General features: G+C 43.8%; 3 protein-coding genes across 3 annotated transcripts in view; 1 reads left to right on the top strand and 2 right to left on the bottom strand.

Moving 5' to 3' along the window:
- egln2 (egl-9 family hypoxia-inducible factor 2) overlaps positions 1-17,715 on the bottom strand; it is a 646,007-nt gene that overhangs the window by 368,249 nt on the left and 260,043 nt on the right. The window lies entirely within an intron of this gene.
- ap2s1 (adaptor related protein complex 2 subunit sigma 1) lies at positions 1,060-7,340 on the bottom strand. Its single transcript, XM_080544962.1, has 5 exons — positions 7,192-7,340; positions 5,853-6,002; positions 3,909-4,022; positions 2,878-2,937; positions 1,060-1,963 (listed from the first exon to the last, which is right to left on the bottom strand). Exons 1-5 carry the CDS (start codon positions 7,192-7,194, stop codon positions 1,862-1,864), a joined length of 429 nt encoding a protein of 142 aa, XP_080401088.1. The 5' UTR covers positions 7,195-7,340; the 3' UTR covers positions 1,060-1,861.
- Positions 12,998-17,715, top strand: part of arhgap35a (Rho GTPase activating protein 35a) — a 73,108-nt gene continuing 68,390 nt past the window's right edge. Inside the window, 1 exon segment of the mRNA XM_080545399.1 lies at positions 12,998-13,636. The gene's annotated coding sequence lies outside the window, so the exon portion shown is untranslated.

Genomic DNA, 17,715 nt, shown 5'->3' with positions numbered 1-17,715 from the left:
GGGTATTTCAGCAACAGGGAGACAGTAACACTTAAACACACATCCTTCCATCAACAACAGTCTCACAGGCAGATGGGGGAGGGGGAGCAGTACATCATCTCGCACTAGATATAATAAAGAAAAATAACTTGTACAAAAATTAAACAAACCAAAATAGCAACAACGTGAAACATGTTTATGTGTAGTTGTGTCGAGCGGCGCAAAGATATGGATATGGTTACAAACGTGACACAACAAGACCTTCTACACTAGAGGGTGGGGTGGGGGGCGGGAGGAAGTGCCTTTACAGATATTTGGTCACCAAAGGCCTGTAGTTTGTTATTGGCCCTGTCCACAAACAACATAGTCCCCCAGCCTAGCTGCTGAAAGGGTTGGGTGGTGGTAGTAGCTCCACTGTGTCTTAATAGACTACATGGAATCTTCACCGCCGTGTCTAAAGGCCAATGCACACGGCGTGCGATTTTCTCGCACGACAACATTCGATTCTCAATTCAATTGATGTGATCGCACGCCGTGTGCATTGTCTCATTCAAAACAATGGAATCGAATTCGCCGGTGTGACAAAATCGCACGCCGTGTGCATTGGCCTTAAGAGGGCTAGTGGTTGTTTCTGGAGCGGGCGAGCCTTTCAGAGTCGAGGGTGAGGTACTAATAGGACCTGAGGAATCAATTCATCCTCATTTCTAAACAGGCAGGGGTGGGGTCAGAGAGCTGGAATTAACACAACACCACCGCTGTTTCACACAACAAACACATGAGATACACTGTATATATGTACACCATACAAAACACACTTCACAGTACTGCTTTTACATAAAATATATCACTATAATATATTTCAATTAACTCAATTCCTGGTCAGTTGCATTTTGTTGTTCACTTTCTTTTCCCCGTCTACTCCTTCAACGTATTTGAGTGTATATGAGACGATCTGGGGTGTTAGCCTAGCGAACAGACTTAGCACCTGCTGTGTGTAGAAGGGAGATGCAAGTACTGTTAGCCACGGTAGTGCCTAAGTTAAAAGAGAGAGGGGAGGGTGTGAGTGAGGGAAGATGGGGAGGGTGTGAGTGAGGGAAGAAGGGGAGGGTGTGAGTGAGGGAAGATGGGGAGGGTGTGAGTGAGGGAAGATGGGGAGGGTGTGAGTGAGGGAAGATGGGGAGGGTGTGAGTGAGGGAAGATGGGGAGGGTGTGAGTGAGGGAAGAAGGGGAGGGTGTGAGTGAGGGAAGATGGGGAGGGTTGCCAGATCGGTGCCATCCTTGTTGTCCTTTTCCCATGTAGAGCTATACTAGAATGTCAGGGCATACAAGTGGATCCTTGACAACCCTGTACTACCTGACACAAGTACAGCTGCTCCCCCCCCCAGTGTTGAAACACGACACACAACGCCAGCGCCCTGCAACGGCAACTAATTCTGATTAAAATCAAATCTATTCTCTTAACCTCAGTTAAAAGCTCGTCCCAATGGGTTTTTATTTGAAGCGGTAGTTCAAATGTGAAATGTTACGGGCCATATATATCCAGTACATTACCATAACACACAGACGTTTCATCGGGGGGGGGGGGGGGGATTATACAACAGTATAATAACAGACTAACACAGCAAGTAAAAACATCCCGTATAGAACCATCCAGATTCCCTCTGCTATGCTGTATGACAGCCAGAACCATGTATGTCCTGTACGATACGTTTCTATCTTAATATGCTGTAGAACACTGCAACCCTCCGGAAACAAGCCTGGTGGTTTGCGTTTTATTAAGAGTGGTGGTTGGCTAATGAGAAGGGGTCTTTTACTGAGTGACACTGACGTGGGCTAATGATGGACGGGTTGTGGGCGGGGCCTGGTGTAGTGGGCGGGGTCTCTACTCCAGTGACTGGAGCATGAGGAGTTGTTTCAGCACCTTCGTCTGACTGGTCTCCCGGATCTCTCCTGCCAGGAACATCTCGTCCACTACCGTGTACACCTGGGGAGAGCACAGACAGACAGACAGACAGACAGACAGACACGCAGGTAGACAGGCAGACAGGGGTAAGAAGATTTTTCATCTTTGTTGACTACGCTTCCACTGTTGCTTAAAAGAGGGAAGCTTTTGGCAATGTTGGCAACTGTTGCTGAGTACAGAGCCAAAGGAAGAAAATTCTCAGAATAAAAAAATTCTATCTAGAACCAAAAAGGTTTTTTCCGGCGGTCTCTGTTGGAAGAACCGTTTTGGGTTCCGCGTAGAACCTTTAACCTCAGATGGTTCTCCATCAGGGACAGCTGAAGAACCGTTTTGGAACCCCCCCTTTTTTCTAAGAGTATATATGCAAATATACGCTCGGTCTAACACAATATGCAAATATACACAACACAGCTCCACACATACCCGATTTTATGACTACGGAAAATAAGAGAGATACAAGCCGAACTGTCCAGTCATCCCTTTCTCCTGTTAACAAGCAGTTTAGTCAGTTTAATTAGGCTTCCCAGCAGTACCTAGGCCCCTGAGGTGGCGTTAGAGGTTGAGTTGAGCTGATGTTTTTTCCATGTTTTGTATGACTTTCTGCCACTTAACTTTCTGCTTTCTTTTCCGAAGTCACAAGATGTCAACAAGCGAAGCCGCTTCAAGCGTGGGCGGCGGGACTATGGTTTGGCGAGTGGGCAGATATTCACAAACACCTCCGAGGTAATTACCATGATAACACCTTAAGGGCAGTCATCAGGGGAGTCTTAATTGCTTAACGTTTCTTTCCAGAGGAAAAAAACAAACAACCCCTGCCCCCCCCCCCTCCAAATTGATGCAGATGGGCCTAATTGACTGATTGTTGTAATTACACAATTAGCATACCCGTTGCCATGGCACTAGCTTTGACACAAAAGTAAAAGCTGTTCTCCTACCTTGTAGAAGTTAAACACCAGGTCCAACTCGCACACGTTGTGGAAATACTCGTTCAACACCTAGAGGGAAAAGGAGACACAAGTTGAGGACTGTCTGTTACTTTTTTTCCCCTTAAAAATGTGTTTTATGGCATTTCTGCTTCATTGGGATAGACAGTAGAAACAGTAGAGACAGTAGAGATTGACAGGAAGGTTGGGTGGGTGAGAGAGAGGAGGGATGGCATGCAGGATGGGTCGACGGCCGGAATTGAACCGGGGACCCTGCGATTACATGGTTGACGGCTTAGTGTACTAACGCCACCAAGTGCCCCAGGACTGTTACTTCTATCAGACCACAGTTCAGAGTTCACACTGAGGGAACGACAGGAATGACCAGGGCCCTCCGAAAGGCGGCAGCACTATCGCGCCACTAGTCGCTAAACCGAAAAAAGGAATCTCTCTGTTCCACTATCTGACGATGGGAATAACCCACGTCAGGAGCTCTCTGTCATATCTAAGTGCACTCATTTAGAGAATCGTAGGAGGGGGGGTCGTTTGAGACGCACGCGGCTTTGGTCGTTTAAGGGCCGCAGGAAGTCACAGCATTCCAGGTCGCGGTGCTCTTGAACCGAGCGTCGGGATCGGAGCTGTTTTCCTTCACGGCCACATTCCGTCTGTCCGTCGGACGGGGGGACGGGGGGAGCACGGTGCAAGCTGTTCCTTCGCCACTTCCCCTCGACCCCGAGAGGAACGCCGCTCTGGGAACGTGTTTTTAAGGGATTCAGTTGAAGGACACGGGTCCTCTCTGTCCTTCCACACGTCATCTCAGTCTGAATAACCACCAGTCTTATTTCCCCACCAAGGTCGACCGATGTTAAAGGGCACAATCCTTTACTCAGGTGGCTGCTGAGGGTGGGTTAGGGACGTTTGAAGGAAATCATTGACAGACACATTCCTTCTCAATCAGGCCGTGAAGCCCTGACATATAATAGGTCACACACTGACTGTGTATGTGTTGTTGTTCTGTGTGTGTGTGTGTGTGTCAGTCATACCTCCACAAAGTTGTGAATGCCCTCCAGGTAGGCCAGGTTATTGTCCGTCACATCCACACAGATGCAGAAGTACAGGCCAGCGTAGCGCCTGTAGATGATCTTGAAGTTCCTAAACTGCAGAACAACAAAAAGGCATTCGGTTCATCAGTCTGGTGACAGCATATGCCGCCTGTGTATTAAACCTAACCCTAATGCATTAAAGTATCGCATTAGACCCCGCCCCCCTTTATAAACATGACCAAATATTCAGTTTGTTTACTGATTCAACATTGTCCGTGGAACTTTATTTTAACAGCATCATTTCAATGTCAGTTCACAATAAATAATGTTACGCATGATGTTTTGGAATCTGGGTCGAGGCCGACCAATATCACCACGGTCATGTAAACAACGTCATTTCTAGCGTGGCCAGAGTGACACCTAAGGACTTGAGTAGACCACCACCACCACACACACCATCAACAATCACCCTTTTAACTCTGCACAGTACCCAAACCCTGACACGCAAATTGTGAATCGGAAAGTGAATTGGAGATTAAGGAGATGTAGGATTCAGGGGGACTTCAATGGACTGCACTTATATAGCACCTTTATCCAAAGCGCTTTACAACGGCCTCTCATTCACCCATTCACACACACATTCACACACCAATGGCGGCAAGCTGCCATGCAAGGCGCCGGCCCGCTCACTGGGAGCAATTTGGCGTTCAGTGTAGGGCTGCCACAAACGATTATTTTCATAGTCGACTAGTCACCGATTATTTTAACGATTAGTCGACTAATCGGATCATAAATTACAGCTTATCGCACAATTACTCAATCGCTCTTATTTAGCTATCATCTTCTAAATCAGCTTCTAAATTTAGCTTGAAGTTGTTGGTTGTTGTTGTAGGCATGTGCTAACTAAAAATAAAGACAATTAAAATGATTGTTCACTCAAAAATAGATATTTTAATGAACTTTGCAGATTTATTTCTGGCATCACTTGCATGTAATGTAATGTAAAGAGTAGTAGAGGGTGCAAACTGCTGAGTAAAATGAGGTAGGCTAGGCACTAGGCAACCAAAAGAATACAAAAACAAAAATAAATACTTGTACAGAGTACAAAAGTTTTGCTTTGCTTCACTCATCTCATAGTAGAACCCGCCTTCTTAGCACTGTAACGTTAAGATTTTTTTTTTAGCTATTTGATAAGTATCGCTTTGATGACAACGTAAAATAATGTAAGAAGACTTTTAACGTAACGATATCGTTAGCCAATAACAAGCTAACTAGCTTACCGAGACGAGCCATCGTCTTCCTCGTCATCTGCCACAACGTGCTTCCTTTTTAGATGCTCGCGCATCATAGACGTGCTGCCATGATAAGCGAGTTCAGCTTTGCAAATTTTACATTTTACATTCTTTTTTTCAACGTTGTGGTTGAAATGCTCCCACACTTTAGAGGTACGAGGACAGGAAGACATTTCTCTGTTTGTTTTTCCGGGGAAGTCACGTGTGCCCCGGATGACCGACACTGCGCATGTACATCAAAGACACTGGGAGACGCTAGCCAGTGGCAGCTTCAGGGAAGAAAAACGAATGCTTATCGAATGAAATGAATGGTCTTTATTGTCATTGATATAGTACAGGTACCAAACAACGAAATTTGGGAGGGGGGGCTCCCCTGGTGCTAGGCAAATAAAAAAAATAAAAAATAAAAACACGCTTATTTCAGCTCCCAAAAAACATGCGACTACGGCGATGACCAAATATGTCGCCGACGATTTTGGTAGTCGACGTCGTCGTGACTAGTCGACTAATCGTGGCAGCCTTAGTTCAGTGTCTTGTCCAAGGACACTTCGACATGTGGCCAGCCGGGGCTCGAACTCGAACCGCCCATCTGCCACACCCTCTCCTGCGCCACAGCCGGGGTTGGGTTTGACGTTTCCTTATCTTATCTTACCTCTACAAAGTTGGTGTGCTTGGCATCGCGGACCGTCACCACGGCGTGCACCTCCTCGATCAACTTCTGCTTCTCGTCGTCGTCAAACTGCATGTACCACTTAGCCAGCCGGGTCTTCCCTGCGCGGTTCTGGATGAGGATAAAACGGATCTGAAGGCCAAGGAGGAAGAGAGAGGAGAGGAAAAGAGGGAGTCAGTGAATAATACGTGTACGTGAGAGAGAGATGCTCTACAACAGTTAGGATGTTCTTAACACTCCAATTCATGACATCATTGGAGTCATTGTTCATTGGAGTGTTCAATTCATGAACACTCCATTCTGAACACTCCACATGACATCATAATTTGCACTTTAAAAAAATGTGAAAAAATACTTTCTTGTGCAATATGACAACCCTAGTTGACTATCTGTGCAGTATAGTACAGTGGATTGTGTACATAGCCTCTATTGATGTAAACCAGCTCTTTATCTTCTTGTGATTTTATGCATCTATGCTTTTTCCAAAATGTGTTTCTTTTTCCTTTCTTAAACACCAGGGGAGCCTCCCCCTCCTAAATTTCGTTGTTTGGTACCTGTACTGTAACAATGACAAATAAAGTCTATCTATCTATCTATAATGCCCTGTAAGAGAATCATGACAGTCAGGAGGAGATCATGTAAACACAACATGTCTGTCTGTCTGTCTGTCTGTCTCTGTCGGTCGGTCTGTCTGTCTGTCTGTCTCTGTCTGTCTGTCTGTCTCTGTCTGTCTGTCTCTGTCTGTCAGACAGACAAACAACCGACAGACAGACAAACAACCGACAGACAGACAGACAGAGACAGACAGACAGAGAGAGAGACAGACAGACAAACAACCGACCGACCGACAGACAGACAAACAACCGACCGACAGACAGACAGAGAGACAGACAGACAGACAAACAACCGACAGTCTGTCTGTCTGTCTCTGTGAGAATCAGGAGGAGATCATGTGTCGTAATGGTGTAGTGTTTTAGTGTAAGTTTAGTAGAGCTAGTAGTGTGTTTAGCCAGTTAGATGAGGGTAAGTAGTAGTAGGATTATCTAACCCAGCAGGTGAACTGACTGTCTAGTCCTGTTAACCAACCCTAGTCAGAGAGGATCATCGTGACACTGACATGCATTCATATTCATATTAGCACCCAAATAACACAGAAAGGCGCATGGCACCAAGCCAAGCAGCACATTGATCACAGAGTAAACAAACTAGTGACTGACTGGTGACTCAACGACATTGGCTAGCTAAGCCAGGCTAGCTAGAATGCTAATTTTTGGAGCAAATTTGATAATTTGCTTTAAAATGTACCGAATTACAAACGTACCATGGTGTTTTCCTGGAGGTGGTTTCTGCGTTAGGCGGAAGGAGTTCCCGTAGGTTGATTTAACATAAATGTAATGATTTAATTTGGCCTGTTTTCTTGACCAAGGCTTGCCCGCTATCTTCTCCCACCAGGAAGTACAGGAAAAGCCCAACCGGGTAGAGGATTGTGGGAAATGCAGTTTCAGTGGCACTGCTGAGAACATCAGATGAAACGGGGCAGTGTTTGGAGTTTCACTTCAACAACCAGCATGCATTCTGTCAGGGCTCTCGTGCCTAGTAGTGGATCACGTGGATGTTTGACGCATGTGACCAGGGAGGGATAGGCGAAGGAGTTATTTTATTTATATATATTATAATAGTTATAATAGTTATTAATGTATACGGTCTTTTATGATCTAAGAGACCAAAAAACTGCTAAAAATCAAATTGTGAAAATCTTATAGGCCAATTTCATTATTTCTGTCTATCATTGTAAAGTAATCATTGTGTCTGGTTCACTGTGAATGAAAATGTAATTACGTCATGAAAATAACGTCATGATATCCTTCCTTATGATGATTATGACGTGTAGTTACTGTGATGATGCCCTCAGGGTCATATAGGATAATAAATACTTGGATTCATTTACTACCATACTTTATTGTATTATATTATATTTCATATCATCGTACTCTGCACAGCATTTTTGCACTATTGAAGCCACTTTAAAACCCATCACTTTATTACTTTACTTGTTTTTTATACTTATGTTACTTATTATTATTGTGTTATTATTGTATTTTGTATCTGAATGCTGCACTGTCAATGTTGAGGAACCAAGGCCAAATAATTTTACTCTTGTGTACTCTAATGACCGCAATGTTGGCAGATCGGCGGTTCGAGCCCCAACTGGCCACATGTCGAAGTGTCCTTGGGCAAGACACTGAACCCCAAATTGCTCCCAGTGAGCAGGCCGGCGCCTTGCATGACAGCTTGCCGCCATTGGTGTGTGAATGTGTGTGTGAATGGGTGAATGAGAGGCCGTTGTAAAGCGCTTTGGAATAAGCCATAGCTATATAAGTGCAGTCCATTTACCAAGTCGAAAAGCGAGGGGCACTTTATAAAGAGGGGTAAAAATAAGATATGGAACTGGGCCCATATGAAAAATATAAAACAACAGCACAACATGATATTGATTCTCTTAATCCTGAACTTCACTGAAAAAGGGAAAGTATCTGACCCCCCAATCCCACATAAAACACTGACACATTGGAGTTCAGCGTGTTTGTGTTACATCACTGGCTGTTTTCCGCAGAGTCAGGGGCTCAGGGCCCCCCGAGTTTGTTTACTGGTCTGGTGGGCAGCCGATCCGCCGCAGAACATTGTCCAGACAGCTTGGACAGCTAGGTTTCTCTGCGTTGTGCGTTTGGGGAGGCAGAGAGAGAGGGGGGAGGGGGCAGTGATTGTCAGGGATTGCACAACTGTGAGTGGGAGGAATGTGCTTGCCCCTGGGACCCAAAAATATTTCAGCTGCAGAGAGAGTTTAGGTGGGATAGGGGGAGAAAAAGAGGGGGGGGGGGGGGGGCGAGCAGAAAGCACAGGCTCCCTTCCTCTCTTGTAACGAAGTATCCCTCAACTTTGCTGCATTGTTTTTCAAGCTTTCCAAGGCTGTTGTCGCTAACATTGAGAATGAACTAACAGTGTAGGGAAGTATGAACACGTCCCAACTCATACTTGGGTTAGTTATATTAAACCAAACTAAACTATTTCTGCTAAATTCCACAATGCAACATCTGTATTGTCGGTCCCACTATGAAGTGAGCAGAGAAAATGTGAAACAGGAGCAGAAATTAGAACTGGAAACTTTGACCCCTGGTAATCTTGCTCTGTGTGATTGGGGTCATGCAAATATTGCTGAGAACCTACTGGCCTAATGTGATTGGGTGGTAGCTTGTGCTCTGCTGGACCTTGGACCTTTGATTGTGTGTTTAAATAGAAGATGTTCAGCTATCCAACAGGTCAGCTCAATGAGTTGTGTGTAACATTTTCAGTATTCTGGAAAAACTGAAAGTCGTCATGGAAAATGCTAAAATAACAATAAAAGTTTTGTATGGTTTTATGATACCCCAATGACTACTACTAAAGATATATCATTGTATTGCCACAGAATGGACTTCGATTTCAGTACAGCGTGGTGGAGAGCAGTACATTCACCGACATCAATGAAGACAAGACAATATTATACTGTACAATAGACAATATACAATATATCGTACAATAACTGAATTCATTCAAGGAGTGAAACAATCTCATTTGTTTGGGTTGTTACATAACAATTACATTAGATCAGATTCACTTTATTGTCCTTACATAGTACAAGACAATGCAACGAAATGATTGTGCGTCTAACCAGAAGTGCAACAAATAGCAATTATATTGCAGTGATAAGTAGCAGTATTTACAGCATCTGTACAGTAAAGTGCAAATGGTAGCGTGATGTGCAATGTCATACCATGTCATACAATGGTGACTGGATGTACATGTGCAGTGGTATATATACATTGAGATTATATACAATGTGCAATTGTACAGGCTATGATACATATGATACATATATGATAAATATGTTGTATATAGTGATAGTATACAAAAATCCAGGCTGTGGGCTATGATACACAGGGATGGGCTAGGTACAGCTGATCTACACAGAACACAACTGCAACTGTGTGGTCAGTGATTCACTTGCTTAGTCAAATGTATTGATTGTAAGTCGCTTTGGAATAAGGCGTCTGCTAAATGTAAAGATGAGGTCACAGTAGAGTTCTCTGGTTCACAGTAGAGTTCACTATGAGGTCACAGTAGAGTTCTCTGGTTCACAGTAGAGTTCTCTGTGAGGTCACAGTAGAGTTTTCTGGTTCACAGTAGAGTTCTCTAAGAGGTCACAGTAGAGTTCTCTGGTTCACAGTAGAGTTCTCTATGAGGTCACAGTAGAGTTCTCTGGTTCACAGTAGAGTTCTCTATGAGGTCACAGTAGAGTTCTCTGGTTCACAGTAGAGTTCTCTATGAGGTCACAGTAGAGTTCTCTGGTTCACAGTAGAGTTCTCTATGAGGTCACAGTAGAGTTCTCTGGAGAAGTCTTGGAGGGGGCAGCCTTTGCCAGGAAGGAAGACCAGCTCAGTCAGGTTAAGGTTGAGCTTGAGGTGGTGGGCCGACATCCAAGCAGAAATATCTGCAAGGTGGCCTGGGGTGGTCCAGTGGTCTAGCACCGTGGTCTACAGTGCACACATATGCCCATGTTGGCATGGGTTCGAATCTGGCCCATGCCCGCCCTGCTGACATGCCCTCTCTCCCTTCTTCTCCTACTTTCCTGTCTGTCTTCACTATGCCTGTCCAATAAAATGAAAAATATGAGTGGGACTGCCCCAAAAAATAACTTAAAAAAAAGAAAGAAATAGCTGCAAGATACACAGAGACACGTGTCGCCACCTGTGAGTCAGAGGGGAGAGAGAAAAAGACCTGGGGGGACAACAGATAACAACAATGTGAAGTTTGACAGGGGAAGTGACAGAAACAGCATGGCATACAAAGATGGATATGGACAGGTGTGACAGGTGTGACAGGGGAAGGACCTTGTGTGAGCACTTAGATGAGATGAATAGTTCTAAATGGACTGCACTTATATCGCGCCCTTATCCAAAGCGCTTTACAACGGCCTCTCATTCACCCATTCACACACACATTCACACACCAATGGCGGGAAGCTGCCATGCAAGGCGCCGGCCGGCCCGCTCACTGGGAGCAATTTGGGGTTCAGTGTCTTGCCCAAGGACACTTCGACATGTGGGGGCAGCCGGGGCTCGAACCGCTGATCTGCCGACCTTGCGATCATTAGACGGCGACTCTACCTCCTGAGCCACAGCCACTCCCAGTTCTGTGCCAGTTGGACCAGAGAGTCTAGGGGAATGAGGAAAGGAGTAGGTATCAGAGAGAGGGCTTCAGGAATAGCTGTGAATGTTCCGGAAGCAGGCGTAAGCTGAGATAGCCTCTTGCTTTCCAGACCGCTGACTGGCAGTTCCAGTTCTGTTGTGATGTTGTCATTTAAAAACAAACTGCCGTCTCCCAGGTAGGTTATTTAAGCAATATCACATGAGAGGGAGTGCTGTTATACTGAATATCAGCACAGGCCGCAGGCCGAGTACCGAAGACAACCACAGCCGTGCTGATATTCAGTATAACAGCACGACCTCGAGTGTGATATTGCTTTTATACAACAGTTCTACAGAGCCATTTATTAGTTAAGCGACAACAGATTTGTCTGTTTATTTAATCATAAAAATAAACAAAAAATACTTCCACAACTGAACTTCAAATGGACTGTTGCCTAGTAACCTGAACACAAACATGTAGTCTAATTAACGGTCAATTAGTAGAACATCTGTGCGGCGGAGTGATACATATAGTTAAAAGTCCCAGTGCTGTTATACTGTATATCAGCACTCATGGAATGCCTCTTGTCCAATCAAATTACTTAGTCGGAACTAACTGTTGTATAAACATGATTTAATCACCTAAACCAGAACAATTACAGTACATTCTGCTCAGGACAGGTGAAGAAATATCTCCAACAATTCAATAACAAGCCGTTTGAGTGTTATGACAAGACAAGAGGGAATAACCTTTTGAGATTATTGATGTTGTGAGCAAGATTGATTAAGTGATACATGTGTCGCATTTGATATTATAGTGAACCTTTGCTATCACACATTGACATACGAGAGCTCAGTCTTTGTGTGGTGTGGAGAAAATATACTCCACACTGAGTTTGTGAAAATAGTTGATATTTACAACATATCCCACATTTTAAAGCATATTTTCCTGACCCCCCTCCCCCAATATACAGTAGATGCCCTGAACTGATAGCACTGACCCCAAGTCTAGTTTTCTAATTATGCAACCAATTCAAAAATAGAAGTGGTTTATACACATAGCAAAAAACAACAACATGATGAATGAATGAATGATCTTTATTGTCATTGTAACAGGTACCACAACATTTAAACGCAAACCCTAGGTGCTAACAAACAAACACAGTCCTAAGAGAATAAAACACAAGAATGAGACATAAATAGGGGGTATATAAATAGGGGGATAAGTGATCGGTAGACATCTGAGAATGTATCTATTATGTGAACTTCTATACTTCTATACACTATGGCCTATTCACAGGGGGGTACATAGACAGGGGGGAGTTAGCATGTAACTGTGTACTTTTTATAAACATATACATATGGACTAGTACACTTATATACAGTACATGAACCCTAACTCGTGAGCTTAGAATGATAAGGTTCTATCTCCACTTAGGGCAGTTCAGAGATATTGAGCGTCAACGTTTTTACATTCCACTATGTTTTGTGAGATGGAACCTTTGTATTTTATTAATTACTAACTCAAAAATGTCAACATTTTAAAAATAACACCACACAGGCATTAATAAACACCTAATGGATCAGACAAAAATGGAGATAGAACCTTATAATTCTAACGTCACGAACACAAGAATAATATTATTATAGCATAAAAACAACAATTATATTCACACTGTGTGTGTGTGTGTGTGTGTGTGTGTGTGTGTGTGTGTGTGTGTGTGTGTGTGTGTGTGTGTGTGTGTGTGTGTGTGTGTGTGTGTGTGTGTGCGTGTGTGTGTGTGTGTGTGTGTGTTGTAATGTGTCCATGCGCCACTGGGTGAGACTAGGCAGTCTCTCTCTCTATTCTCTCTCTGTTCTCTCTCTCATAGGGAGGTGAGGCTGGATTCAGGAGAAGGGCCACCGCCATTATTGGGAAGCTGAAAAAAAAGACACTTCTACACACCGTGATACATTGTATCTGTTGAAGTGATACTGTCTCTAAATGCGCACTTAACGGGTCGCACACCCTAATTGCGCACTGGCGCACCAAACATATCGGGTAGATTCCTGCGATTGCGTATTGGCAGCTTATTTATTTTGGACACAACAAAGGAAATAATAATTTGGTCAAAACAACGTGGTTGAAACCCAGAGAAGGAAGACAGAGAAACCAGCCTTTCCAACGCCCCCTCTTTCCTAACACGGACAGAGAAACGAACAAGTTCTCCTGCGTTTTTTATCTGTTTTATTTGTTTGTTTTCGTGCGCCGATGAAAGAGGAGCGACTCAACATTACAGATTCAGATTGGTCCTGGAAAACTTTGCATTTGTAGAAAATGGAGATTTGATTTTCAGGGAAAGAGAAACAGATGTACCACCACCAATTGATCTAAAGGGAAATAGGGAGATATTTATGTGACTGTTTAGGAGAGTGCGTCTGTTATTTATTATATAATCATATTTGTGAGTTGGCTGGGGGCTCGGTGCTATTTTGTTGCGAATCGCAGAGGACATCGAGAGAAAGCAGCGAACCAGAGGTGGAGAGAGGAGGAATGCTCTGGTATGTAGCCTTACACTTCATTGCATTTTTATTATTTATTATGAAAAACATGTTGTTGACTATTGTGTTACTGTGTATACAAACAATCTATGAAAGTTTGATAATCGCTCAGGTTTAAACCGGATTGTTTACAAATAAGAATGAAGTAGTGAGGGTAATAAAAAGTGAATCTCGTTCAGACAAGAAAAAAAAAAAAAGTGCAGCAATCTGGGTCTGCATTCTGCTGTGTGTGGACGGGGCTGGGCCTGGCCGGTCTGGGTTTGGAAGGGGGGATATGTCCCTCTTGTGTCCAGCAAACGATCCGATGTCTTATGTTAGCATTATACATTTAAGAATACATTGTAGCCTATGTATGCATGTTCTTGTTCGTCAAAGAATAGCTCTAATAATATGTGTCAATTACAGATCGTGGTGGTCAATTGTTTATTTACCTAATTTGTTTTCACAATTACATGTGAATGGGCAGAACTGGGCGTTAATGGCCCAATAGCCTGTAAGTCTATGTCCTGAAAAAGATTAGAATTTGCACTGCCTCATTAACTTGACATGCCTAGGCTCTTACTAATAGGCAGAAAGTAGAAACTGTCAACCGTCCATGGTCAAGAACATAATATACAACTGGGTCTCACATTTACCCAAGAGGACCAGGACCATGTCAAGAACGCGGTCGTGTTACTTTAGTTTAAAAGGCAGTTTGGTTGGTATTAAGACAGTTGGACCATGTTCGCAAGGACAAACAGACTGAAGCTCAGCTTCTACCCCAGGGCCATTCAGGCCCTGAACACAGCAAAGACCTAGGTTCTAGGCCCTGGACAATCTAGACATTTGATGGCAGCTACTGGATTGAAATCAAGTGTAATACTGAAACACAACTGTGTACATTTCAAACCTGCAAACTGCGACACTTTAAATGAATGTGCAATAACACTATGTGCAATATGACAACCCTATGGTACATAAGGTTCAGAGATAGGAAATGTTAGAATAGGTATAGCATAGCATAGAGTACAGCACAGTGTTTTATTTGTACAGTATAGTATAGTGGATAGTGTACATAGCCTTTATTTATGTAAACCAGCTCTTTTCCCTTCTTGTTTTTAGTTTTTTTCTTTCCTAGCACCAGGGGAGCCCCCCCTCCCAAATTTCGTTGTTTGGTACCTGTACTATATCAATGACAATAAAGACCATTCATTCATTCATGAAGGCAGGTTGGTTGGTATTAAGGCAGTTGGGTTGGTATTAAGGCATCTCTGCCGGTGTCTGACGAGTCTTCACGCATATTTCAGTCCGTTCTTGGGCAGGGTTGCAGGGCATGGTTCTGGTTTTATAAGAGAGAACATAAGCTCGAACAATTGAATACTATGTGCCTACTTTGACAGTTGAAAATTGCCTACACAAAATATCTCAATAGAATATTAATTGTCTATAGGCATGTTCATGGCTCTCTCCCTGGCGCACACACACACACACGCGCACACACACACACACACACACACACACACACACACACACACACACGACTCAAGTATTCAGGCCTAACAATGCAGCACGTCGCAGGTTCCAGTGAATATCAGATCAAATCTCTCTTGCAATGATGCAACAGTGACATATGATTGTCTCTCTTTAAGGTTGACATGGCTTGTGTGTTGTTGTGCCTGGGCACACTGGGGGGAACAGAGACCGTGTGAAGTCTGCAATGTGGCCATCGTCCCTCCTGTGTTGGGAGAGAATAGTGTCGTCTGCTCCCTGACATCCATCTGTGTTTTTAAACAGCTGCGTTTGTAACAAATAACATGGGAGGTTTGCTTCTCTAGTACAATTCGTCGCAGTCATAGTTGGTCCACTGTCATCATAGATTGAGTAAAGTGATAGGTAGATGTTTCTATCGGCATACAAAACGCTCTAGTCATCAGTCTGACTGTTGTTGGAATGAATCATGGCTTGTTTGTTATTCTGGCATTTTGTTGATCAAGGGTAATTGAGTTAAAATGAGTCCACGTTCCCTCAGCTAAGGTCAAGCAGTCGAAAGTTTATCAAGCCAGGAAGTGTGTGTGTGTGTGTGTGTGTGTGTGTGTGTGTGTGTGTGTGTGTGAGAGAGAGAAAGAGAGAGAGATTGTGTATAGTATACAAGTATCACCTTTGGGCAATATTTATTTACACATTTCACTGCTCTGATGAATAAGCGATTAAACGTAGGGATTTCTCAATGCCATATACTGTACAGTATGCTGTATATCTGCCCACTCAGCATACTGTACTGGTGCTCCCAAGTATTAGTCAAGTATGAGTCACCAGCCACTTATTACGGTGCTTCAGATGAGTCAGCACTGATGTTGCCGTGCAAGCTTCCAGCATAGCATAGCATGCATAATCTCTGTTCAAAGGTGACCATAGCCAACAGAGCAGGGTTGACAGGGAATGTCACCTGAGTGACCCGACTGTCATCCCAAATCACTGTAGGTTTCATAGGATGGGAGAAAGATTGGTCTCTCTCTCTCTCTCTCACTCTCTCTCACTCTCTCACTCACCCACTCACTCACTCACTCACACACAGAAATAATATATGATCTCTTGATTTTTTAACATTTACATTTTTGGCATTTAGCAGACGCCTTATTCCAAAGCGACTTACAATCAATACATTTGACTAAGCCAAGTGAATCATCAATCCACCAGTCGTATCATGATACAGTGTTGTTGATGCTAGCGGAATGTCCAAGAATGTCTCTAGATTGGTGAGTCATGGCAGAATAATTAGCTTGAGAGAGGACTTTGTGATGTCACAGAGGCAACATGGATAGAATGTTGCATCATGGCATAGAATACACCACATTCTATCCACCATCACCTCGCCCACCTCTCATTGCTCTATGCCCAGGTTGTTTGGCTTAGTGAATACAGGGTTCCCGCGCTGGTCTTAAAAAGCCTTAAAGTCTAAAATCCAGCAGTCCGATTTAGAAGGCCTAAAAAGGTCTCGAATTTCAGTTATTCAGTCAAAAAACGAGGTGCTAGCTAGGTCTTTAAAATGAGATCCTGCAAGGAAATCAGTCAGACCACATCTATTTACGCGGAAATTAATCAAGCTGGAACCAAAAAAATGCCAATTCGCTTCCTTTTTTGTCTGTATGGCAGTGAAATCCCTAATTTCATCAACTTGAGGATGACAAAAAGGTATGGTGTCACTAATAGGTCTAAAATTCGATTCAAAGAGGTCTAAAAAAAGGATCTTAAATTTGACTTGTTGAAAACTTGTAGGAACCCTGTGAATCGGATACTTTCAGTGTTAATTCTGCAGATAGTAAGATAGTAGCCTTCAAGTGGGCATCCCACCACCATCACCCAGGGTCTCTGGGATGGGAGAGCGCCTGCACAGAAAGGAATGCAGGAAGGGTTTGATCTTTACTGTGCTGGGGGCCCTGTGAGGACCTGGGGTTGGGCTGCATCAAACCCTCATTCCTCTCTCTCTCTCTCTCTGTCTCTCTGTCTCTCTCTCTCTCTGTCTCTCTCTCTGTCTCTCTCTCTCTCTCTCTCTCTCTCTGTCTCTCTCTCTCTCTCTGTCTCTCTGACTCTCTGTCTGTCTGTCTCTCTCTCTCTGTCTCTGTCTCTCTCTCTCTCTGTCTCTCTCAGTGTCTCTCTGACTCTCTGTCTCTCTGTCTGTCTCTGTCTGTCTCTCTTTGTCTCTGTCTATCTCTGTCTCTGTCTCTCTCTCTGTCTCTCTCTCTGTCTCTCTCTCTCTCTCTGTGGGGAGAAGCAGAGAGAGAGATCGTGTGCTTTGTTTTGTTTTTTATTGGGGTTAGGTCTCAATTTGTATTAGTTTTGTCGTAAAGGTCAAAAGAGGAAGTAACAGACTCAATCGTGGATCATTGGTTACGCTGGGGTAATACATGTGGATTTCACTTCCCCTTAAGTTCTGAAATCTTTGCGAGATACGAGAATGATGAGGTGTTGTCTGTCTGTGGGTTGTTGTGGTGGTGACTCTACAGGAAAGGCCATCTTGATAGGGGAGTACACCTGCAAGGTGTGGCTCAGACCGAGAGATAGAGAATCACCTGCCGGGCTGCAGGGTTGCTTTCACAGTG

This window comes from Nansenia antarctica (assembly GCF_963989245.1).
Source record: "Nansenia antarctica genome assembly, chromosome: 14".
Lineage (NCBI taxonomy): Eukaryota > Metazoa > Chordata > Actinopteri > Argentiniformes > Microstomatidae > Nansenia > Nansenia antarctica.
Note: the sequence above shows the minus strand (reverse complement) of the source record. Positions and strands in the feature narration are given on the sequence as shown.

What these genes read in the sequence shown, in the direction of transcription:
- ap2s1 (XM_080544962.1), bottom strand. An exon ending in AGCACACCAACTTTGTAGAG is followed by an intron (nt 4,023 to 5,852) that starts GTAAGATAAGAT and finishes GTTGTTCTGCAG; the next exon opens with TTTAGGAACTTCAAGATCAT. An exon ending in GCATTCACAACTTTGTGGAG is followed by an intron (nt 2,938 to 3,908) that starts GTATGACTGACA and finishes TTTTCCCTCTAG; the next exon opens with GTGTTGAACGAGTATTTCCA.